This window comes from Cnephaeus nilssonii (genome assembly GCF_951640355.1).
Source record: "Cnephaeus nilssonii genome assembly, chromosome: 21".
NCBI lineage: Eukaryota > Metazoa > Chordata > Mammalia > Chiroptera > Vespertilionidae > Cnephaeus > Cnephaeus nilssonii.
This window is the reverse complement of record NC_137092.1, coordinates 36,342,838-36,367,328: the sequence shown is the minus strand read 5'-3', so window position 1 is coordinate 36,367,328 and position 24,491 is coordinate 36,342,838. Positions and strand designations below refer to the sequence as shown.

The following is a 24,491-nucleotide window of genomic DNA, read 5'->3' as shown; positions in this document are numbered from 1 at the left end:
TGAGTGCTCTGCTAGCAGAGGTTCCTTGGAAGCACGATCATTCATTCATTTATTCATTCATTCACTCACTCATTCATTCGACAGCAGCAGTACTAAGGGTGGTCTCCTATGGGCCAGGCATTGTGCTGAGCATCCTATATATTAACCCTTTGCACTCGCTTGCTTTTTTCTCGATTCCTTTATTCTAATGCTAACCGTGTCGAGTCACACTCGACATCCGAGTGCAAAAGGTTAAAAGGCTAATATGCTGAATGTCCGACCATTCGTTCGACCTTTCGACCAGTCGCTATGATGCGCACTGACCATTAGGGGGTAGACGCTCCGACCGGTAGGTTAGCTTGCTGCCGGGGTCTGGCTGATCGGGGCTGGGTGAGACTGACTGGACATGCCTGGAGCCCTCCCGTGGTCCCTCCCCGGCCCCACCCCTGCAGGCCAGGCTGATGGGACCCCACCGGTGCACGCATCCGTTCACCGGGCCTCTGGTTTTATATACAACACTTACTCTAAGAATTCGTGGCATAAAGAGGCTACGTCTTTAAAGGGAAGTTACAAGTTACCCTGACGTCTCCAGTGCTCCCTGGCTCCTACTTAGAGCAGCATGGAACTGGGCATCCTCACTTCTCCCGCCACCTCGATTATGATGGCAACGTCCATTACAGATGCTGCACTGCCTTTGCCTGTACGGTATTGCTTCCTCCTCACAGCCTCACTGTTGGGTATGTATTACCAGTCCCGCCTGGAGACAGAGTGGTGGGCTGAGAGAGGAAGTGGGCGTGTCTGTGCTGCTAGCGAGAGGGTCTGGGGTGTAAACAACTAGAATGTCTCAGAGCCTCCGCGTCACTCTCTCCTTGAGACTTCAGCCAGCCTGGTTCCCACTGGAGCCTTCCCCTCTGTGGTCCTTCCCCTAGCTCCGCAGGGGGCGCCGCGGGGGCTAGCAGAACACGTACCCTCGGGCTCCATACCCTCGGGCTCCGGGGGCTCCGGAGGAGATGCGGGGCTGATTGGCTCAGGAGTTCTGCAAAGCCTTTGGTCATCAGCTGGGGAGGGCAGGCACGTGGGCTTGGCCAGAAGAGCAGCGGCACCGAGTATGTGGGGTTCCCCTGGCCGATTCTGGTCCTTTCAGCCAGTCCGCTGCATGTGGGGCCTGGACCCCTGACCCTGGCGTAGGCACCTGCCGGGGAGATTCCAGGATAATTGGGAACCGTGACAGGGCAACCTTCACGGGGTTGAGAGGGTAAAGCGGGAGACCTACAGGGGCGGGTGGAGAAGGAAGAGGGCGACATGCCCACGCTGGGGTCGGGGAGCCTTCCCCAAAGTGTGGTGGGGAGGGATCAGGGAGCCTGCTTTATTTTTTGCTTTCGGCAAACATCACATTCGATCCTCCTGATACTCCTGATAATTTTTCAAGATGGTCATTATTTGGCTGGTTTTGGAGTTGGAGAAGCGGACACTTCCCCGAGTTCTCACAGGGAGCCTGTGGTGAGAGCCCGGCTTCAGACTCAGGTCTGGCTGACAACAAAGCCCATTGTCTGTCAGCCTCGCCAGGACGCCTCCCCGCCGAAGGGCGGGTCACACCTGCCCGCCCCCGCCCCCGCCTCCGGAGAGCCGGACGGCCTGCCTGCTGCCGGGAACTCTGGGGAGGAGACAGACAGCCTTCTCTGCTTTAGGTCTCTCCCTCTTTCCTTCCCCGAACACATATTCTGCACCAGGTTCTTGAGTTGTGTGTTACCGACTAATCACTAAGTAGGTGTGGGAACCTTCATTTCCACCGGGAGAAGCTGGGGTTTGAGGGGCGAGGCTTCTCCGTGAGTTCCCACCATGGCCCTGGCTTCTTTGGACTCGTTCTTCCTTGGCTGCGACCGAAAACAACTGGAATCCTGTACCCGGCGACAGTGGCAGATCTGCCTGCTGGACCGGATCGGGTTCCCTGGGTAGAGGGAGAGTGGGGTCAGGGCATCGGTGAGGCCGGGGCTCAGAGCCACCTCTGCTGGCCTGGGTGGGACGGGGAGTGAGTGATGAGTCCCCCACTCAGTAGTGAGTCCGAGTGAGTGGCACGCTTTTATTTATTTAATTTTATTTTTTTAAGAATATGTGTTTTTATTGATTTCAGAGAGGAAAGGAGAGGGAGAGAGAGAAACATCAATGAGAGAGAGAATCACACTAGGGATTGAGCCGCGACCCGGGCTTGTGCCTTGACCGGGAATCGAACCATGACCTCCTTGTTCATAGGTCGATGCTCAACCACTGAGCCACGCCGGCAGGGCTATTTGTTTTTTTGCCTCCCTTCCTTTGGTCAATATTCAGAGCTATCCCAGGAGGGAGGCCTTTGACCAGGCCAGTCAGCCCCGGCAGCAGCGCTTCTGTTGTGCGGGCCCCGGGTTGGGCGCTGCTCATGCAGAAGACTGGACACACGCCCCTGTCCAGGCTGCAGGCGTGGCCCCGGCCCCTGGGAGACAGGGACAGGACCCGCGGCTGCCTGCTAGGGGCGTGGGAAGGGCTGGAGACAGCATCAGGTCCCGAAGGCAGGGAGGGCACCCATCCCCCGGAAACCTCAGGGGCACTGTTGGAAGTCCCCTCTGTCCCTTCTCTCTCTTCCCGGGCTCTCCCTCTGGGCTGGGAGCAGGCTCGGGTGCCTCAGGGGCCTGACAGCCGGATGGGGCTGTGGATGGGAACATCACAGCTCCTGCCTCTCCCACCTCCTCCAGTCCTACATGCCCTTGCGGGGCGGGGTGGGGGGAGGGGTCAGCTACAAAGAAGCTCTGTCTGGAGCTGGTTCTGCACCAGAGGTTGGGGGTGGGGGTGGGGGCGCTGCCTCCTCTTGCAGGCGCTGGGCATTCAGGGAGCCTCCGTTGGCTGGTGTTGGCTGGCGGCTCTGCCACCTTGGCCAGCCTAGAGCAGTCCGGAGACTGGGAGTGTTGGCTGTGCCCCCTCCTGAGCTGGGCTAACCAGATGGGCACACGCCCTGGGCCCACAGAGGCTGGGCAAGGTGAGGGGCCTCTCAGGAAAGCTTTGTCTCAAGTCTGCTGCCAGCCCAGCCCCCAGCTCCCAGTAAACACCAGAGATAGGATCGGGCGGAGCCAGGAAGGGTGGCAGGGTGCGGCCTGGGAGAAGAATGGCAGGATGTGGCACCGGGGCACCGTTCTGGGCACCCACGCCTCGGGCTATTGTTTCGGGCTGCCCGAGGCTCTCAACTCCCTGGAGCTTTGAGAGGAAGTGCCATTCCCCTGGGACTCAGGCCCTGCCCCACCCCTGCGGCATGGCCCTCTCCCTGGCAGTGCCTTCGGCACCACCCACTCAGGGCCGGCCTGGGACTGGGAGCCTGCCTGGAGGGACTTGGTGTGTGCCCAGGGGTAGGAGGGTCTGCCTGCCTGTCTGTCCAGGCGGTCTTCCTGTACCCGGGGCCTGAGTCACCCGTCATGCTTCTATGACTGGAATTTATCTCTGTCTTTATCTGCATCTAGATTTGCGGCGGGGGTGGGGGGGTGGGGGAAGGGGGCGGGTTGGGGCCCTCGATGTGGAGGGAGGAAGGGCTGAGTGAAAACTCCTTTGATTCCAGTCCAGCTGGGCTGCTCGTTGGCTGATGGGGAGAGGAAGCGGCTGGTGATTTGTTTTGGGTAGAAGGGGCTCAGTGTGTGCGCCTGTGGGTGGGTGGGCCGGGCGCGGCTTGGTTGTGGGGAGGAGGAATAGGAGTCGGCACCTGTAGTGCTCTGAGCCACTGGCCCTCCCGTGGAGGGCAGGCGCCTCTGTGCCTCGTCCTGGCCACTGGATTGGGGCCCCAGGGCCCCTCGGGCACCAGCTGAGACTCAAGGTTCTGCAGCATCAAGGGTGAGGATGGCCGGAGCCCTCTCCCCTTAGGGGCCTTTACCTGTGATGCTCAGGTGAGATAAGGCCGAGGAGAAGGAGGCCACTCCACAGAGGGCCCCGGGTGGGTTCCCGCGGAGGGAAGGAGGGTAGAGTAGGGATGCTGTTCGTGTCCCTGCTGGTTAGGCTTCTCTGACTCTCGAGTTCTGAAGCAGCACTGCCCCCAAAGCCATGTGGACTTGACCTCCCCGGGCCTCAGTTTCTCCATTTATAAAATGTGGAGTAAGTCTGGGCAAGAGGGAGGGCAGGTCCACAGGAGCACTTGCTCCAGAATGGGTGGCCGCTGGAGTGTCCTGTGATCTTGTGGCCTCTGACCTGGACCCGGTGGGACCTGGGGGAGCCCAATAACGCACATCTCCTGTGGGCTGAGTCCTTTGGCTCCTGGGTGGCTGGGGAGAGGGGTGTGTGGCTGCTGAGCTTAAAACCTCCTGTGGAACCACGTGGATGGGTGAAGCGTGGAGCACGCGTGGTAAGAAAGGGGTGAAGGGCCCTAACCGGTTTGGCTCAGTGGATAGAGCATCGGCCTGCGGACTCAAGGGTCCCAGGTTCGATTCCGGTCAAGGGCATGTACCCTGGTTGCGGGCACATACCCAGTAGGGAGTGTGCGGGAGGCAGCTGGTTGATGTTTCTCTCTCATCGATGTTTCTAACTCTATCCCTCTCCCTTCCTCTCTGTAAAAAAAAAAAAAAAAAAAAAAAAAAAAAAATCAATAAAATATATTTAAAAAAAAAAGAAAGGGGTGAAGCAATTTGAGGGGTTTTTTAGTCTCTGTAGGGAAGACTCCCACAGCGTTTTTAAATCTGAAAGTTACGGGAAATGTTCTCACCTGTCCCAAGGTAAAAACAAGAGGAGCTGGACTTGCTTTGCTGCTGGGGGATTCAGGTCACTCACAGGAAGATCTTAGATGCAAGGAAAAGGCAGCTGAGGATAACCGTGTGGGAGGTGGGGCTGTGGGAGGGAAGCCGCCCAGAGCGGCATCTGTCTAGTAATGAGGGTAATTGTAGCTGTCACTTGTGATGCATCCAGGTCTGCCTTGCTATGCTGCTGAGCTGTATGATACATTCTGATCGCTGCACGAATATTTATTGAGCACCTACTCTGTGCTCCAGGCACTGTGCTAGATCCCGGGGCCACAGTGATGAGCAAAAACAGGACCCTGAGTGGGGTCGAGTGCATGAGTCAGAAATAAATTAAGCACGTAAGTACGTTGAACACCAAGTTCAGGGTGCCCTGAGAATGTAAAAACGGGCATATATTACAGGGTCTGGAGTGTTAGTGGAAGGCTCATCTCTTCATAGTGGGTTTTTTAATTTCCTTTTTACTGAGGAGGAAACGGGTTCAGAGAAGTTAAGGCACTTGCTCAAAGTTGCACAGCAATTAATTGGGCAGAATTGGGTTTCAGATGCACTCAGGTCTGGGTGACCTCACAGGCTTTTCTGCATCCTGGGCTATCCAACAACTTAATGGGTGCTTACCCTGTATCATTCCATCTTCATGGACTCCTGTGCAGTCCGGGTTCTTTTGTTTTATTTTTAATCCTCACCCGAGGATATTTTTCCATTGATATTTTAGAGAGAGTGGGAGAGAGAGGGAAAGACAGAGAGAAACATCGATGTGAGAGAAACAACATCGATTTTGGTTGCCTCCACGCGCCCTGACCAGGGCCCAGGCTGGGAGGAGCCTGCAACCGAGATATGTGGCCTTGACCAGAATCGAACCCCGGGACCCTTCCGTCACTCTATCCACGGAGCCAAACCGGCCGGGGCCAGTCTGCGTTCTTATACCCAATATATGGTTGAGGAGGCAGAGGTTCGGAGGTGAATTAACTTGCCCAAGGTCACCCAAGTCAGCTGGTAGTAGGGCAGGAATTTGAACCCAAAGCCTGTGGGTTTTCCACTTTAGTCCACCCCCACCCCGGGTTCCCTGCTTTACAAAGACCGCAGAGGGGAAGCAACCTGTACAGGGCCCGGCAGCTGCGGCGACAGAGCCGGGCTGCGTCGGTTCCGGACCCTCCACCCCGTCGTCCCTTGTTTAGTTCATCACACACGGCTTGGGCTCTGCATTCGCGAAGAGCTGGGATGGTCGGGGTCCAGAGCCCGGTACCCACGTTCCTCAGACAGACTTGGATCTCTGTGGGCCGCAGGCCCTGAAAGGGCAGAAGGCTCTTCTTGTGCAGCCTGTGCTCAGGGGGCAGAGGAAGGAAAAGGGGGGCCCCAGGACCTTCTTCCCCAAAGCTGAGACCCGGGAGGTGCCTCCCAGGAGGACCCGTCGGCCCGCACTGCTGCTGCTCCATCAGCCCTTGGGCGCAGGGAGGACCGGCCGAGAACCAGGGCCCAGCGTCGGACGTGAGGCCGAGGGAGTCAAGGGCCATTGTCTGGGCAGCAGGCTCTGGCAGGGTTACTTGGTGGGCACCCCGGCCTGGCGAACAGACGGACGCCTCCCAGCCAGCTTGGCTGGCCACCAGAAGCCATTTTCTTGGTTACCAGACGCTGGGCCAGAGGCCAGGCTGAGCCTGGGGGAGCTCCAGGAGACGGGCTCCCATAGAGATAGGTAATCACCGGCCCACGGAGGACTCTGGGGGCGAGGTGTGGGTGGGAAAGGCCACAGAGAAAGGAGGGACGTGTCCGAGGGCAGCACTGCCCACGGAAATGGAGTGTGAGCCACGTGGGCCAGTAAGACCTCTAGTGGCCCGATGGAGAAGCAGGTAGCTGAACTCCCACAGGTGTTTTATTTAGCCCCACGTGTACAAAATAGTGTCAGTTCAGCAGGACCAACTGTTGACTCGCTACTTCACATGCTAATGCTTGAAAGCCCAGGTGTATTTCACACGGAGCCCGTTGCCACTGGGACTGGGCAGTTGTACGTTCTCAGTAGCCTCGTGGGTTAATTCAGGTGGAGAATCCTCTCTCCTGCTTCCACTTTAGCTGGGGACAGACCGACGGTCAGCATCTGGCTCTGGGGAGGCCAGCATCTGGCTCTGGGGAGGCGGCAGCCCAGTCCCACCCAGGCCTTGAGGCCTCGGACCCGCTCGTCTAACCACGCGTCGCTGCGTGGGTTCTCGGCTGCCGTGGGAAGAAAGGCTTGGCGGAGGGAGCCGGAAGGCCACAAGGTTGGGACCCAATGGAGGAGAAAGGCCCTTAGGACCCGAGTCCAGAGAAGGAGGCGACCCGGTGGCCTGCCCTGCCCCGGCCAAGACCGGGGGAGCGGTGGGTGTGGGCCGAGGCGGTGTGGGCCGAGGTGGCGCGGCCGGGCGGGATCAGAGCCCACAGGCCCGCATTGTTCGCCTGTCACACTTCCTTTGGCTTTATTGCCTTTGTCCAACACCCTATTGTCTGGTTTCCTTTTGTCCCCCTTTCAGCGCTGCTGCCTTTTATTTCCCAGCCTGCCTGGTTGTTTTCATTTCTTTTGTCTGAAGTTCCTGAGAGGAAGGTTTTATTTTCAGCGGTTTGATTAATTCACAGCTTGAGCCGGGGTTTGTTTGTTATGTAATTGCTGCCCTCAGCTTCAGGATAATACCCCCCCCTCACCCCTTCCCCCACCCGGCCCGCCTGCTTGGACCTGGCTCTGCACCCCTCCCTGTGCCCGGATGGGCTGAGCCGCCCACTTCCTGGATGCCCTCCAGGCCCCCGGCTGGTGGGAGGGCACCCGGAGCTGGACCCCAAAGCCCTGGTGAGCTGGTTGTGGTCTGGCCTCCTGGGCTGGCGTTCCCAGGGTCAGGCCTGCCCCTCCTCGCCCTGCAGTGCCCTGTCCTGGGTCCTGCACCAGCCCCAGGGCACCCTGCCCTCTGAAAGTGGCAGCAGAGTCTGGGCTGACCTGTAAGATGGCACCAAATCAAATACATCTTATTCAGCTGTTAGGCCTTTTCGCTTACTTAGCGTGTTGTATGCGGCACATTCTGTCATGTGTTACAGGTCACGAGAAACATGGAGTTGCACAGAGTTAATGCGATATGCAACTACAGTGCACCTGCAGTTTAATTTAAGGGATGTTTTACTGCATCCGATTTTTGCCTGGCGCTCCCCTCCTAAAAAAATTAATGCCCACGTAAAAACAATTTTACTTAACAGTGCTTCTCAAACCAGTGTGTTTCAGAACCACCTGGAGGGCTTGTTAAAACAGGTCCCCGCCCCACCCACCGAGCCCCACCCACAGCGTCTGATGCGTGCGGGACCCGTGACTTTGCCTCTCCAGCCCCCAGGCCCTGCCGAAGTGGTTTTCCTTGTGCTGCAGCCCCGCTGGCCGTGGTTTAACAGGCCACATCGGCGCTTACTGCTGCCTGGTAGTGTCCAGACACTGTACAGATAACAGTTCGCAGCCCATTTTACAGATGAGGAAACCGAGGTGTGGAGAGGATAAGTAACTCCCTCAAGGTCACTCAGCAGCTAGTTGAGTGTCCAAGGCAGGACCCAGGCATTACTTGGTGGAACCTGCTGTGGGACCCCGCTGGCCTCATCTCGCTGACTGTGGAGGGTGAGCAGGGGAGCCGTGGGGATCTGCCTGCCTCTCTGGCCCTGAGCCTGGCTTGGCCCCCGGAAACCACTCCCCAGGATCCTGGGGTTGCCCTGCTCCTCTAGAGGGGATTGGGAGGGGGGGGGGGAGGCAGCAGTGGGAGCAGTGGGTTCAGAGTGCTTAAGCCAGGGATGGCAGAAGCTGCTGGGCCAGCTCTCCCTGAGACTGTCCTACATAAAAGGACATGCTTTCTTACAGCCCCTCACCCACTCTCGGCCTGTTATTTCCCCACGTTTGGTAGATACGTGGATATACGAAATAGTTCTGTCTTGTCATCTCTACTAGAAGGAAAACAAAGGATAACTGTATTATATAGGGTAGCCGATACTTGGTTTCCCTTTTGGGGAGTGGTAGGGAGTGGTGGGGAGTACGGCAGACTTGGCCTGTGGGGGGGGGGGGGTTCCTCATTTCCAGCCAATTGCTGCCACAGAAGTTCAAATCCAGATTTTTATGTGATAACGTCTTGATTTTTAAATTTTGGTAACATTACAAATGTGTATACACTGGGGGCCCCCAGTGGGAGCTTCCGTCTTGTGTGAGTGCCTGTGTGGGGCTGGGGGCGGGGGGAGGAGGAGCCGCCCTGGGTCTCAGGACGCGCCTCGTTCACGCTGCCCTCCTCCCTCAGGATGTCCATGAGGAGCCCCGGCTCTGCCCAGCTGGCCCTGGATGGCGGTGGCGCCATGGTGAACTGTGCCGTCAAGTCCGAGGGGAAGAAGGAGCCCTGCCACGAGGCCCCCCAGGGCTCGGCTGCCACCCCCGACGCCCAGCCCGGAGACCCAGCCCGAGCCACCCAGGATGGTGCTGACCCCCGAGCTCTAGCCCAGGTGCCCAGCGCTTTCCCGGGGGCTCCTGGGTCAGTGTCCCCACCACATCCATGCACCACCCCTCCCCCGCCCCCCAGCCCCCCAGCTGGATGGAGGGGCAGGCAGAAATGGTCATCTCTGGGGCAAGACTTAGGTGAGTGGGGAGGAGCTGCCACGTTCATTGGGGCCACCTGTCCGAGTGGACACGGACTCACACCTGCACTCGCTCACCTGATACGGACGCTCACCTGTGTGACCAGGCCTTACCCCGAGGACTAGTTGGGAAGAGAGGATACTTATACTCAAAGTTTAGCTGAGAGGCAATCCACCAGCTTTTTCATCGGGTTTAAGAAAATCAGTCTTATTACCACAGCCAGGGTTCAGTTGCCATTAGGACAATACAATGCCTCTCCTTAAAATGAAGGAGCTGAACCACAAGAGCAGTAAGGATTCTTGCAGCACTTAGGAATTCTGCGATTCCATGTAAGAGATGTAAAAAGGGAATGCATATATAATTAAAAGCCAAGGGAGGAGAAAATAGGAGAGCTGCAGGGTGCTGAGCAAGGGTCCAGCCTGGAGGAGTGTGTGGGAGCAGGTTAGACGTTGGGTGGTGATCAGGGGAGACTTCCTGGAGGAGTGGGGCCTGAAGCTGGATCTTTGAGGAGAGGAGTCCGAGGAGAAGAGGGGTCAGTGTCTAACACATTGCGGACCAATGGCTCTATTGCTAGCATTACTCAGAGGCCAGAGAAGTTTCTGTTGAACGAGTACAAAAAGCGTTTTACATAAACGTTAAAGGCACGCTTTACAATTAAATACCCATTGCACTTTTGAAGTTATTTATTACATGTTCTTGCGAGCTAATATCGTTTAAAAGGAGTCTCATTGACCACAAGCCTCAGAACAGAAAACACGAGAATTCTCGTGATCCGTCTGCAATGTGTTGGCGAGGTGGGGCCGGGCCCTTGGGGTAACCCACCTGGGTGGAGTGGTGGGTATGTACATGCAAGGGAGGAATAAGTTGGCTTTTGGCCATAGGCGTTGCTCCCTTTATTCCAGCACAATCCCGTGACGGGTGTGTTTCCATTCTCAGCAGAGGCCAAGGCAGGTTCAGAGAAGTTCAGGGACTCATGTGAGATCCAGGACCTGAGTCACAGCCTGGACTGAGCCTGGTCGCTTGCTTGTCTTTAAGCCTTTTATTCTCTTTAGGAAATCAGGCAAATCAGAGCAAAGTTAGGGAAGGTGGGGAGGGAGGGCCCGACGGTGGACATCTCCGGGGTGCTCGGCCCTGGCTGCAGCCTGCCCCCCTCTCCTGGAGGTGACAGTGGGCATCCGGTGTGTCCTACAGGATTGCAGCTCACCAGAGAGCAATGTGTCCCCCGAACCCAAGAGACCAGGCGACTCGGAGGCTGCTTCTGGGAGCCAGGAGAAGCTGGACTTCAACCGAAATTTAAAGGAGGGTGAGCGCCTGCCTTATTAGAGATGGGGCCTGGGGCGGGGCGGTGTCGGGGCGGTGTGGTCCTTACGCCTTTGGTATCTCCTAGTTGTGCCGGCCATCGAGAAGCTGCTGTCCAGTGACTGGAAGGAGAGGTTTCTGGGAAGAAGCTCTGTGGAAACAAAAGATGTCAAAGGTGAAGGCCTCGGGGGCGGGCAGGGGAGGGATGGCTGAACCCCTGCCCCTTCTCCCAGCCTGGCCACGCAGTCTAGGCCGACAGGGCAATTCTCGGGGCTCTCTGTGCTCTCAGAGCTGGCCTGTGCCACCGGACTCCTGCCTGCCTTCCGTCAGCACACACCTGGGCCCAAGCATGAGGTCTGCTCACTCCCAGGCGGGAGAGGCCTGGCAGGAAGTGAGTCTCCTGGATATGGGTTCGGGCTCTTAGCAGGGACCCTTGTGACCTAGGCAAGCCGTTGCCGCTTCCCAGGCCTAACTATACACTGGCCTGAACATTCCTTTTCACTTTGGAAAATGAATTCTAGGTCACAGGACCCCACTGAGGGACTTACAGGGCGCTGAGTGGTTCATCGGAGCTCATTTTCCCCATGTGGTTGATCACACTCACACAGGGCACTTTATTTATTTGCAAGAGAAAATAACCAAATGTAATACATACGTATGTATGTGGACCCCACATACAGGAGAGTCAGAGACCCCACTTGCAGGAGAGGTTCAGAGATAGAAAGGGGAAGTGAGGTTATAAGACGCTGAGCTAGGGATGAGGTGAGATGCCTTGGGAGCGTCATAGGGTCACTGGAGGATGCCAAGAAGAGCAGATGTTCAGTACCGTACTTTCCGGCATATAAGACGACTGGGCGTATAAGATTTTCCTGGGTTAAAAAGTCGTTTTATACGCCGGAAAATACGGTAGTCCAATATATCTAATCCATTCTATCTAATCCCATCAATGTAGTCCAATATACCGTATTTTCCGGCGTATAAAACGACTTTTTAACCCAGGAAAATCTTATACGCCCAGTCGTCTTATACGCCGGAAAGTACGGTAAATGTTTCCCTGTCATGTAGGTGGGTTAAAAAGAGATTGTTGCTGATAATTTCTTATTATGGACAAGGCCCCTCATTCTAGTTCTTTTAGGAAGTTACTAGTAAAGGGTGGGGCAGAGGTTTCTCTTGAGCCTGAGGCTAAACTTGCCTTTAGCTCAAAACCATCCACACGCAGCAGCACATCTTGGGGTGGCCAAAGTTGTATCTCATTTCCGGAGGCAGGTGCCAGTGGGCTCCTAAAGTCAAGCCCATGGTGCAAGCACCCACGTTTTCATTAAGAGGCAGCTATGGAAACAAAAAGGGAAAAAAAAAAAGATAATGATTGAAGCAGACTGTAATCTCGATTTCTGAGTTCTGAAGGCAGGCAGCCGAGAAGGTTTTTAGATGTCTGGCTCAAAGCATCTTCAGATGGAGTGAAGGCAGTGGTGGCCTCTTTAAGTTGTCCCTCTTTAACTTCTGTGACCTTGGGAAAGGGCGGTTTTAGTGCTCAGTGATTCTAAGTCAAAGGATGGGAAAGTGAAAATGTTAGTTTGGAGGGTTGCAGTCAAATATTTAAGAAAACAAACAACTCGGGATCCAGTCCAGTTTATAGGTAGAAAATCTTAAAACCTCAAAAGACAATGAACAGCATTAGAATCTCATATCCACAGGGTCTATTATAGTTTGTATTGAAACAGGTTTTCTCTCTAAAATCACTCCCATCTTTACCAAAGAAAGCCACATTAAGTCTAGTTTCAATAAATTTGGCCTGATTATTTGTATAAGTTCAGCAAGAATAGTAATTAATCATGTAGCTTCTTTTTAAAAAATATATTTATTTTTTATTAATTTCAGAGAGGAAGGGAAGGGGAGATAGAAACATCGATGATAGAGAATCATCCATCGGCTACCTCCTGCACGCCCCCTACTGGGGATCGAGCCTGCAACCAGGGCATAAGCCCTGACTGGGAATTGAACCATGACCTCCTGGTTCATAGGTCAACACTCAACCACTGAGCCATGCCAACTGGGCACCACATAGCTCTTTTAAATCTGCTTTGCTGGAATCTTTCATAAGAAATATGCAGATTGAATTTAACAAGGCCTCTCAAGGCCTGACAAGCCAAGGCAAGGACTTGCCACCAGATGTCGACTGCAGTACCTATAGGTTCCTCTCTTCTCCTGAGGTTTCTACACCTGCCAACAAGTGACATTCTTGACCCACATGGTAATGCTGCTGGGAACCCTGTAAGCAGGGGCCAGGCCAATATTTCCAAAAGTTCTTATTGGCTTCCATAGCTCAATCTTAATTCCTTAAAGCTGTCTGTTCATATCTGAGTCTATGCATCTCTCTCAAATACGACATTCCCATCAAAGCCTTAAAACCAGTTTTCAATTGTGTCCTGTTATAAAGAGAAGAGAGTCTTACTGAACTAATGCAAATAACCATATTGCCATAAATTAAAAATACTAAGAGTTTCCAAATTCTGGAGAGATCAGGTAGGGAGAAAAATATAACTGTTTCATTGCTGCTTACAAAGGTATACTAGTAATTTACCAACTTGTTAAGTCACAGGTAGTTTCCTTTTATCTGGAAAACAAAAGATCTAAAACATCAGTAAACTCAAAAAAAAAAAAAAGTCCAAATCCACCAGTTCATTCATTCCTGTGGTTAAACTTGTTCTGCTTGAGTCCGGTTTTGCCACTAGTTTTCTTTTTTCTTTTTTTTTAAATATGTATATATTTTTTTATTGATTTCAGAGAGGAAGGGAGAAGGAGAGAGAGAGAGAAACATCAATGATAAGAGAATCATTGATCGGCTGCCTCCTGCACGCCCCCTACTGGGGATTGAGCCCACAATCCAGGCATGTGCCCTTGACTGGAATTGAACCCGGGACCCCTCAGTTTGTAGGCTGACGCTCCATCCACTGAGCCACACCAGCCAGCGTGCCACTAGTTGTCTTGACCTTGCCTGCTGACGAGGGCGGTAGGGTCAGTGCTAATTCCAAGAAGTTTTTTGCAAGGCCGTCCGTCGAGGTTCGTATGTCTTGCTCGGTGAAGTGTGCGTCTCCGTCACAGAGGGCACTTTAGAACAATGCAGATGCCCAGGCTCCACCCCCACCTGCCGAATGAACCGCAGAGGGCGGGGGCCCGGGCATCTGTATTTTCCAGAGGCCCTGAGTAATTCCGAGGCACAGGGCCTTGGCCTGGCGCTCCTGCATCTGCGTTGGCGAAATCGGAGGACAGGGAAGCACTAGCAGGTGTCGGTTGCCAGATCCTGGACTAAACCTTTTGCACTCCTTGTCCTTCAACCCTGTGTGCTCACTTGTAGATTAAAAAACTCAAGCGCCGAGAAGTTGGTATCTTGCCAGCAGCTCCCAGGCACGGTGGCTGCAAAGGGGGATTTGACCCCTGGTCTGTCTTGCTCCAGAGTCCGAGCATGTCTGCTGGGCCGCTCCTGGGGGATGGTTGTGCACCCTGACCCTGTGGCCCTGGGCACTTGAGGATGTCCAAGGGGTGGGCAGGGCCCAGATGCCCCACCGTCGGCATTTCCAGGGGCAGCTAGTTGTCCGACAGCACGATGCGGAGCCCCCTCCGGGGCACGGCTCCTGTGTCAGCCACCTCTGTCACCCCCAACGGGCCTGAGACTGCATAATGGTTTCCTACGTATCAGACGATGGGTGTAGACAGGTGAACAACAGAAACGCTTCCCTCGGAACAGGGACCCAGGAGAGCCTGGCCGAGAAGGAGCTCCAGCTTCTGGTCATGATCCACCAGCTGTCCACCCTGCGGGACCAGCTCCTGACCGCCCACTCGGAGCAGAAGAACATGGCGGCCATGCTGTTCGAGAAACAGCAGCAGCAGATGGAGCTGGCCCGGCAGCAGCAGGAGCAGGTAGGCCGGCTCGGTGTGGCTTTCTTTCCAGGGGGCGGGACTCTCAGGGCCTAGAGGGGAGCACCTTGGGGGCAGGCTTTGCCAGTGTGGCCCCCAGGGGGTGGGCAGGAGAGGGCGAAGGCTCTGGGGGGAGGGGGGGAGATGCTGAAGGGTCCTGCCCAACCTCCACCCCTGGCCTCTGAGGGAAGGTAGAGCTCCCAGCAAAAGGAGAATAAATGCTGTGGGGTGGCTGTTCTGCTTCTTGCCCGCTCAGCTCTCCTCCGTGTCTGGGCTCTTGGAAGGCTGGGGGTGGTGGGGCCTAGAAGGATCTGGGAGGTGGGACCTGGGGCCCGAGCCCACGCCCCCTTTGCCTCCTCTTCCCTCTGCCAGATCGCTAAGCAACAGCAACAGCTAATCCAGCAGCAGCACAAAATCAACGTCCTTCAGCAGCAGATCCAGGTGATGAGAGGGGCGGGCTGGGCGATGGGGGAGCTGGAGCTGAGGGGCTGGCACCTGCTGGGAGAGGGGCTGGGACACAGAGGGACAGGCAGGATCATTCAGACGTGACCCTGAGGAGGGGGCTCAGTCCTGCTCCCCTCCCCCGTCTTCTTCCTCCCAGCTGGGACCTGAGGGCAGGTAGACAGCCCACGGAGGTGGCGTGGGGTCAGGTAGATCCTTCGGAAGACGGTCCCTGCCCCAGGCCCTGCGCCTCTCATCCCCAAGCCTGCCCTCTGCCCAGGGCCGGCCAGCCATTGGGGCCTCCGGGGGACTCACACAGGGTTTCTTTGCTCTCAGCAGGTCAATATGCCTTATGTCATGATCCCAGCCTTCCCCCCAAGCCACCAACCTCTCCCTGTCACCCCCGACTCCCAGCTGGCTTTGCCCATTCAGCCAATCCCTTGCAAACCAGGTGAGTGTGGAGGGGAGGTCCCTGCGGGTACGGGGAAGGCTTGGACCACTCTCATCCATTAACTTGCAGTGTAGACTTTCTGGGCCTCGCCCAGTGGAAGAAGAATCCCTTGTTTCTGAATGTCACTGGGAGAATGAACACTAGTTACACTGGAAACCACAAGTGCCTTCCACATTGAGCAAATCTTGGTCTAGCCTCTCCAGTTCTGTTACATTTACTGTACCAGAACGTTAATATTTCCAACGTTACCTCGGAGCCCTCCGTCCACATCCGTCTCCCAAATGGATGCTTTTGTTCTCGCCTCGGCACCCTTGCGCTCTGCCCTGAACACGGGCCGCGTCAGGCGCTGTGGAGCTGTGGGGTGGCCATGGGGGACACGGCGTGGACTTGGAGCTCAAGGAGTTCAGTCTGGGGAGGGAGGGAGACGTTTGCCGGCAACCAGGGGATCTGGGACGGTGTCGTGAGGAGCTGGCGCTTGCCTGGGTCCTGGGAGAGTGGACTTGTGAGGGTGGCGTGGGAGCTGAGGGTGGAGGGCACGGGAGAGGCGGTGCAGGCAGAGGCCCTGGACCTGAGGCGAGCGTGTGACTGGGTGGTGGGGACGTGCTGGGGAGGGCAGTGGGGACCGAGCGCGGAGTTGGGCTCTATTCTGTAGGCTGTGGGGTGTGCTTGAACCTTTGGTAGAGGATGTGTTGTCGTGCTGGCTGTGGGGGACAGGGGATGGAGGGGACCGCCTGAAGGTAGAACACCGGGTAGGCGGCTGCTGAGGGGACTCCAGCACTAGCAGGTGACAGACAGCCTGAATGAGGGCAGTGACAGTGGGACAGAGAGAGGCAGAGATAGAAGCGTTAGGCCACGACATGGATTCCTTGTGAGTGGTCATGGGCAGGGCAGAAGTGCTGCCTGTAATGGCCGCAGGAAGGGGAGTAGCTTTCACGTCAGCTCCTCCGGCCACCCTCCCTGTTCCGGGGAGTCGGACAGGTTTCCCACCACGCCTCTGGCCATGGGCACAGCTCCCCGTCAGCCCCCCTGACCCCGCCTTGAGGGAAGATTCCAGTGGACTGTGGGGAGAGGGGAAGAGGGGGAGGGGAGGGCAGCAGCACAAACCATGGCAATTCCAGGTGAACACAGAGCAGAGCCGCAGGGGTGAGGAGGGTGCAGGGGTGAGGAGGGCGCAGGGGTGAGGAGGGCAGGGGCCTGCTCAGGGGAGGGGCCACATACTTTGTGGACAAGGGAGGCATGAAATAAGCCGAGGAAGACCTGGACTGGCCAGGCTGCCACCTGCCTCGTTTGCTCCAAAATTCTAGTAAGCAGGGGTCCTGCAGGCCGACACATGCCCCTTCCTAGAGCCCCATCGCCTATAGCCTGGGGTCCAAGCTCCAGAGCTAAGCCTTCCCAAGCCCACCTTGCCCACCCTGTGCCCATCTCACTGGCCACATCCTGCTCCCATACACCACCATTTTGGCTCCCCCGTGCACCTGCCAGGGTCAGCCCCCGAGAAGCCTGCTCCAACCCCTCTATCTGGAACAAAGTTCTCTCGAATGCTAGCTACTCGGCCCATACGACCACGGGCCGCGTGGTCAGTGATTTGTATGCATGGCTCTCTCTCCATCCGAACTGCCAATTCCTTGATTCTGGGCCTGGCTGAGGAGACTGAGGTAGACGAGGAAGAAGAGAGTGCTGTGCAGAGGGGAGAGGACAAGCTGGGACCCGGGTTCACATGTCAGTGCTCCCATTGATTATGTGGGCAGCCCATGTAACTCCTCCAGGTCTCAGTTTCCTTATCTGTAAAATAGGATAATGCATTGAGCACCTATTATATACTTAGTAAGGATTACTGTGAGATAAGGCACAGGAGACAGGCTACACAACAGGAAGCTGCTTTTGTACCCTGCACACAGTAGGTCCAAAACACAAGTGCCTGTAGAGTGAGCAGATGGTGTCCTGTTCTCATTTCACTGTGGGCTGGGAACCCAGGCCCGTGGCTGGGAAGGGCAGGACAGGTGATGATGCCTGTTGGCGAGCAGGCAGTGGTGGGAGGGCCCAGGAGGTCCTTCGCAGCACCTCGGGGCTGGGGGAGCAGTGGTTGGAAGCAAGCAGGGTCCAGCTCCGAGCCCCGTGCGCTTCGTGCGGCCGGGACCTCGCCAAGCCGCCCTGTGCTCATCCAGGACTTCTCTCCTTGCCGCCTTTTCCACAGTGGAGTACCCGCTCCAGCTGCTGCACAGCCCCCAGGCCCCGGCTGTGAAGAGGCCTGGGGCCATGGCCGCCCACCACCCGCTGCAGGTACTGTCCTGCCCACTCCCTAGCCGGGCTGGTGGGCTGGCTGGCTGCCGCCTGGGCTGTTCTGGGCATGCTTATCCCCTCTGTCTCTCTGGGGGGGCCTCCCTTGGTGTCTCACCCTCTGCCTCTGGGTCTCCCTTAGGAACCCTCCCAGCCCCTGAACCTCACAGCCAAGCCCAAGGTCCTTGAGCTGCCCAACACCTCTAGCTCCCCCAGCTTGAAGATGAGCAACTGTGGACCCCGCCCCCCCAGCCACGGGGCTCCCACACGGGACCTGCAGTCCAGCCCCCCAAGCCTGCCTTTGGGTAAGCTTTCTACCTCCTGTACCTTTTCCTTAGCCCTCATCTAGGGGCGAGTATGGAGTGTGATAGGACCCTGGGAATGACCTTTCCCCTCTAGGTTAGACTTGCTCTGGTTGGCCGCTTTTAGTTCCTTCCCCCCACCCCCACCATATCTGCCTGGCACCCTGGCCTCGGGTGGTTCAGGCCTCTGGGTTGCACAGTTTCAGGGCGTACTATCCTTACTTCCAGTCTACTGACACAACAGCCCGTGTAAATGGCACCCCCTTGAGGATGTGCAGTGCACCAGCCCTGGGAAGGGGCCCGAGGGAGCACAGGAGGGGCATGGCATGGGGCGAGCCCTCAACTCCTCTCCCCTGTCCCTTCTCTTTCTGCCCTGTAGGCTTCCTTGGTGAAGGGGACGCTGTCACCAAGGCCATCCAGGATGCTCGGCAGCTGCTGCACAGCCACAGCGGGGCCTTGGACAGCTCCCCCAACACCCCCTTCCGGAAGGTAGGGGCCCCCACTCCCCTGTGCCTGGGAGCAGGGAGCAGGGAACAGATGGTGGCCGGGGTGGAAAACAGGGTTGGAGGCCACCAAAGGGAGAGGTGGCGGGGGAGGGAATTGGGGTGACAGAGAGAGGCTGATGTACAGGTTGTCTGTCAATCCCAGGACCTCATCAGCCTGGACATGTCCCCAGTCAAGGAGCGACTGGAGGAGACCTGTGTGCACCCCCTGGAGGAAGCCATGCTGGGCTGTGACGTGGACGGTGAGGCTCTGGGCCCCTCTGCTCCCCACCAGAGCCAGCGTGGGCAGGTCATGTCTGTGGAGTCCCGTATGTATCTGTCTGTCCTTGGGCCCCTGGCCTGGCCCCTGCCTGCATCTTGCTACTGGCCATCCCTGGGTGCTGTGGGAGCCCCTGGCGCGCCCTAGTGGTTAACTGTGGGGTGTTCTTCCTGCTGGCCCTGACAGACTGCCCTTCCCTCTTGCTGCCCCGCTGACTCCGCCCCTGTCCCCCAGGCTCCCGCCACTTCCCCGAGTCCCGGAACAGCAGCCACATCAAGAGGCCCATGAACGCCTTCATGGTGTGGGCCAAGGATGAGCGCAGGAAGATCCTGCAGGCCTTCCCGGACATGCACAACTCCAGCATCAGCAAGATCCTCGGTAAGGGCGGGAGCTCGGAGCTCGGGGTCCCGGAGCCACAGTCCAGCGGGACATGGTTGCGGGGGCCTCCTGGGTCCATTTGGGGCTTGCTTGGTGACAGTCCACACCGTGTTGAACTCTGGAGGAATCTGATGGGGTGTGGGTGTCGGGCGGGATGTGGGACAGCTGGGCCTTATACCATTTTTTTAAAAAGTTTTTTATTGATTTCAGAGAGAGGAAGGGAGAGGGAGATAGAAGCATCCGTGATGAGAAAGAACCATTGATTGGCTGCCTCCTGCACACCCCCTCCTGGGGATTGAGCCCATACCCCGGGCATGTTCCCTGGCTGGGAATCGAGCTGTGATCTCCTGGTTCATAGGTTGATGCTCAACCACTGAGCCACGCTGGCTGGGCAGTAGAAAGCTTTAAATGAGGTTTCCTGATTGGAGGCCAAGGTGGGGTGGAGGGTGGGGCAGGTGGGGCGAGAAGAGGGCAGTTGTTTTCAAGACCGAGGCTCCTTCAGCGTCTGTGCTGGTCTGTGAGCAGAGACACCAGATATTCTGTCCTGAGCAGGAAGCCTGTTTTATTGGGGGCCTTCGGTAGCTGCTCTTTTGTTTGTGCAAATCATGCAGACAAGAGGCCTCCAAGAAGTTGCTGGGTAGGTAGTTAGGAATGTGTGTGGGTGCTATATCTTAAAACTGACAGTTGGATGCCCATATACATGCCAACTTCATTCATGCATTTGCTCGACATCCAAGGGGCAGCTAAGTGCTTTCACATCTATCTGGGGATCAGGACCTTCTTGGCACCTCCAGGGCCTGCAGGGGGCTGGGGGTGGCCGGCAGAGCCCAGCGCTGACTGCCTGCCCCGGGGGCTGGGCCAGGCTCCCGCTGGAAGTCCATGACCAACCAGGAGAAGCAGCCCTACTACGAGGAGCAGGCCCGGCTGAGCCGGCAGCACCTGGAGAAGTACCCCGACTACAAGTACAAGCCGCGGCCCAAGCGCACTTGCATCGTGGAGGGCAAACGGCTGCGGGTGGGCGAGTACAAGGCCCTGATGAGGACTCGGCGCCAGGATGCCCGCCAGAGCTACCTGACGCCGTGAGCAGGCCCTCTCCCTGGTGGCTGAGACTGTGTGTGTGTGTGTGGCTGGGCGTTGATGTGTGACTTGCCTTTGTGACTGCATGTGCCTGTCTATTGGCTGTGTGCATATATGTGTGCATAGGTGTGTGTGTGAGCATCGTGTGTGTGTGGCTGGGGCTCCGTGTGTGGCGGGTATACATTTGTGACTGAGTGGGGGACTGGCGTGCACCTGGAGAAATGTGCCTGTGGATCCCATTTCTGACAAACTCAGTGAAAAGTCAGGGGTACTATTCCTGACTTGACCAAAGCAAGCATTTAAACACACAATTTCCAAAAGCGGGATTCAAGCACAGCCCTCCAGGAATGTCTCTTGAACACACCCGTGACCCTGAGACTACCTGTGCGTGCGGGGCTGTCGCTGACAATGAATGTGGCCATCAGCAGACCGGGGGGTGGGGGGTGGGGGTAGTGAGAGGGCCTGGCCCGAGGAGGCCTGGAGGGGAGCGGGTGGGGGGAGGTGGAGGTGCTGAGTAACCCGCCTCTTGTCTGCCCTGAAGCTCGCAGGCAGACCAGGTGCAGATGAGCGCCCCGGAAGTGCTGTACCCTCGGGTGGCACAGCCCCCGGTGGAGCACTATGTGCCCCGAAGCCTGGACCCCAGCATGCCTGTCATCGTGAACACCTGCAGCCTCAGGGAGGAGGCCGAGGCCACGGAGGACCGGCACTCGGTGGCCGACGGGGAGATGTACCGGTACAGCGAGGACGAGGACTCGGAGGGCGAGGAGAAGAGCGACGGGGAGCTGGTGGTGCTCACAGACTGATCTGGGAGGACCCGGCCTCGGGCAGGGGGCACAGCCAGCTCGTCGGGACTCCGTTGGTACTTGGACTTGGGTGGCTGGGAGATGGCACGGCTGTGTCCTTGTAGACACAGGCCCCCTCCCCACCACGCCTGCAGGCATGGCTACATGGCAGGGCCTGCATTGGTGGTGATGGCTGAGCTCCTGGGTCTTTGGGGCTCATGGCCAGGGGACACTGTATGACCCTCCCCTCCTGCAGGTCTACCCCCCTGGGGGCATGGCAGCTTCAGACCCATCTCCCTGGAGCCACACGCTTTGTTCCCATTCTTGTCCTGGCTGGCCCAGCCACCATGGGACCAACACCCCCCACCCCCCTCCACATGCGCACATGGCTCCTCTCTCACCAGGATCACTTTGTACGCGGTGCAAAAGGGTCTGGCTGTCCCTCTGTCTTATCGCCGCCAAGCCTGGTGTGCCTCTGGCTGCTGTGTGTGTGTGCACGCGTTTTCACCCGTCATTCACTGCCTATTTATTGAGTGCCCACTATGTGCCAGGCACTGTTGCTGAGTTCCTGTGTGTCCCTGGATGCTATCTTGCTTCTCTCGGGGCCTCTGTCTGAGCTCTCTGTCCCCACATTGCTACCTCTGTCAGTCTGGGTGTCTCAGGTTCTGTGCATCCTTGTGTGCGTTTCTCTGTCCTTGTCTCTGCAGGGCCCTGTGTCTCTCTCTCCCCCCTCCTTGGTGTCTGACTGCCGCTCTGCCCTGGTCCTCTGGGTCTCTGAAGGAACCTGGGCCACCCTGGCCTCCCCGCCCACCCTCTCCCTGATTGCTGGTGGGTCCCCACAGCCATTGTCCATTCCCAGCAGCATGGGAATGTGCTCGGCCTCCGAGGAGCTCTGTCCTGGTGGCCCAGACCCTGGCCGCATCCAAGTGCCAGGAGCGGGAGCAGGAGGACGGGTGGCGCCCCCTTCCTGTCAGTGACAGAAGGCCTGGAGAGCGGGCTCCCTTGGCACTGGTCTCCATCCCTCCCTGTGCACAGGGGCTGGGGGGGCTCTCCCGCCCTCCCACACAGCTCTGCCTGCACCCTGCCTCTGCTCCTGATCGCGTCACAAGTTATTTCCTTCAGGAAAGTGAGTCTCTTTGGCATGACCCTAAAGATCCAGATGGGTCAGAGGAGGAAGGGGACCCCAAGTCCCACAGGGGCGGGTGTGGAGTCTGTGCCTACCCCCAGCTTCTCCCCAAAGCCCAGCTCTCCAGGCTGTTTCCTTTTTTATGACTGTAAACATAGTGCTTTATTTTGTTAATAATAAGATAATGATGAGTAACTTAACCAGCACATTTCTCCTGTTTACACTCGGGAATTTTTTGTTTTCTGGTGGTATAATAAAGGCAGACCATTTCAGAGTCACGGGCCCTTGCACGAGGGAGGGGGAAGGCAGGCTCGAGTCAGGGAACCCTAAATGTGCCACCAGCTCAGGCACCACTGCGCCCTCGTGGCAGCTCGAGGGACCTCCAGGCGTTGGGCGGAGAGGAACCGTCCCCGGCCAGCAAGGGAGGCTCAGGCTCAACGCTGCCCGCCCCCCCCCCCCCCCCACCCGCATTCCGTTCCCGCCCGCCACTCCCTGACCCTGTCCCCAGCCCAGAGTGCGCGCTGAATGAGGGAAACACTGCCCTGCCTCCAGGTGGAGAGCCAGAGCCAAACCTCACCACAAAGGGTCCTCCCAGGCCCAGGAAAGAAGGTAAAACACTAATGAGCCAGGAGGGCCTCATTGTCCTCATCCAAAAACAAGGAGGTTAAGCCTTATCCATAGTTCACCACTCAGCCACTGCGGCCTTTTGATCTAGGGATCATCCTGGCTGCTAACCTGTGGTGGCTTTCCCCACCTGGTGTCTCCACAGCAGAGCCCAGCTTCCCTGGCTACTGAGGAGATGCAGGTGGTCCTGGGGCAGAGAAGCCTGGCTGGCTGCAGCGCCTGCCCTCTAGTGGTCACATGGGAGAATTGCTCATTTCAACTTCTGTCCATCTATCCCCACCCCTCCAGCCTCCACTACCACCCTGTGCGCTCCACACCAAACACAGGGAGCCTGGGCAGGACACTCCCAGCTGTGCTCACCCCCTGCCACCCCGAGTTCCTCCTGCTCCCCTACTCTCAGGTCCTCTGGCCTCGGAACCTGAGGCCAGTACTGCCCCCTCCCACTCCCGGAGTCCTTGTCCTAACCCAGTGGTCGGCAAACTCATTTGTCAACAGAGCCACATATCAACAGTACAACGATTGAAATTTCTTTTGAGAGCCCAATTTTTTAAACTTAAACTTCTTCTAACGCCACTTCTTCAAAATAGACTCGCCCAGGCCGTGGTATTTTGTGGAAGAGCCACACTCAAAGGGCCAAAGAGCCGCATGTGGCTCGCGACCGCAGTTTGCCGACCACTGTCCTAACCTCATTGGAGCTACAGAGACAGCCACATACCTGCATGATTTTAGGACCCGAAAAGCCCTCCCCTCCCTGGGAGCCTGTCTTGGTGCCCGGGAGCCCCGCCCCCTGCCAGAAGAGGCAGGGTGGGGGCAGGTGGGTTGGTTGCAAGACCAGGAACAGAGTGTCCTGAATCATTACCGGGAAGGCTGGGTTGCAAGCTCATTCTCTGCCTCCGCCTCCCCCTGCCCAGGCCAAGGGTTTGAGCCCAGCAGATGAATCCTGCCCAGGCATGCTCTGTCCGCAGTGCCTGCTGGGTCTAGAAAGAGGCTTGGGTGCTGCTCGTCTGGAGTGATGGTGGGACTCCAAGGGTCATGGAGGATGTGCCTAAACTCTCACCCACCTGCCCCACCTGCCCTCTTCCCTGAAGAATTGAGGAATGAGGATGCTTTTCCAAAGAAGGAGTAGGAGGTGCCTGCAGGTAAATGCCCTCATGAATGTGGTGCCCAGGGGCTGTAGGGGCCAGAACCGTACCTGGGGGTCCCTGGACCAGCCATTCCCTGCTCACCACTGCAACACCATCCGACACTATGGCATCAAGGCCCGGGAGGATGGTCATTCCTGCCCTCAGCTCCGGAGGTGGATCTGAGAGGAACAAAGAGCGGGCACTGCCATTCAGTCCACAGGAAGGCTGCACCATGACCTGACCCCCACAGAGAACCCTCAGGGCCTGCCCTGCCCAGTCCTGGCACCCCTAGGCTCAGTCCTGCTGCCCACTGGGCCCAGCCACAGTGGATCACCAGGACCTGGGAGGCAGTTCCGGCTGCAGGCCAGCTCGGCTCAGCAGTTGCCATGGAACCCTGGTACTTTTGCAGGCAAAAGCCAAACAGCCAGAGTCCACCTAACGGGGCCAATACTCCCCCTAAGGGCATGGGGCACCTTGGGGGGAGGGCGCCTGGAGGCACTGCTGCCCAGTCTTGGGAGGGCAGCCCAGCTCACCTGGGGCTCCTGCTCCCTTCCCTGGAGCCTGCTGAAAGGGACAGACGACCACGGGAGAAGCCCGGGACTTCCC

At 57.3% G+C, this 24,491-nt stretch overlaps 1 protein-coding gene across 5 annotated transcripts in view; it reads left to right on the top strand.

Moving 5' to 3' along the window:
- Positions 1–21,830, top strand: part of SOX13 (SRY-box transcription factor 13) — a 48,733-nt gene extending 26,903 nt beyond the window's left edge. For 2 of the 5 annotated variants that reach the window (XM_079761953.1, XM_079761954.1), the window contains exons 2-14: positions 8,996–9,194; positions 10,519–10,630; positions 10,715–10,801; positions 14,372–14,544; positions 14,914–14,982; positions 15,319–15,433; positions 17,628–17,713; positions 17,853–18,015; positions 18,392–18,501; positions 18,661–18,757; positions 19,009–19,152; positions 20,015–20,231; positions 20,771–21,830. In XM_079761953.1, coding sequence (XP_079618079.1) covers positions 8,997–9,194; positions 10,519–10,630; positions 10,715–10,801; positions 14,372–14,544; positions 14,914–14,982; positions 15,319–15,433; positions 17,628–17,713; positions 17,853–18,015; positions 18,392–18,501; positions 18,661–18,757; positions 19,009–19,152; positions 20,015–20,231; positions 20,771–21,032 — 1,833 coding nt within the window. In that variant the 5' untranslated portion in view covers position 8,996 and the 3' untranslated portion in view covers positions 21,033–21,830. Of the gene's footprint in view, positions 1–6,960; positions 8,332–8,995; positions 9,195–10,518; positions 10,631–10,714; positions 10,802–14,371; positions 14,545–14,913; positions 14,983–15,318; positions 15,434–17,627; positions 17,714–17,852; positions 18,016–18,391; positions 18,502–18,660; positions 18,758–19,008; positions 19,153–20,014; positions 20,232–20,770 lie in introns of those variants that run through there. The other 3 variants (XM_079761955.1, XM_079761956.1, XM_079761957.1) reach the window with 3 other exon arrangements.
- The last annotated feature ends 2,661 nt before the right edge of the window (positions 21,831–24,491 follow it).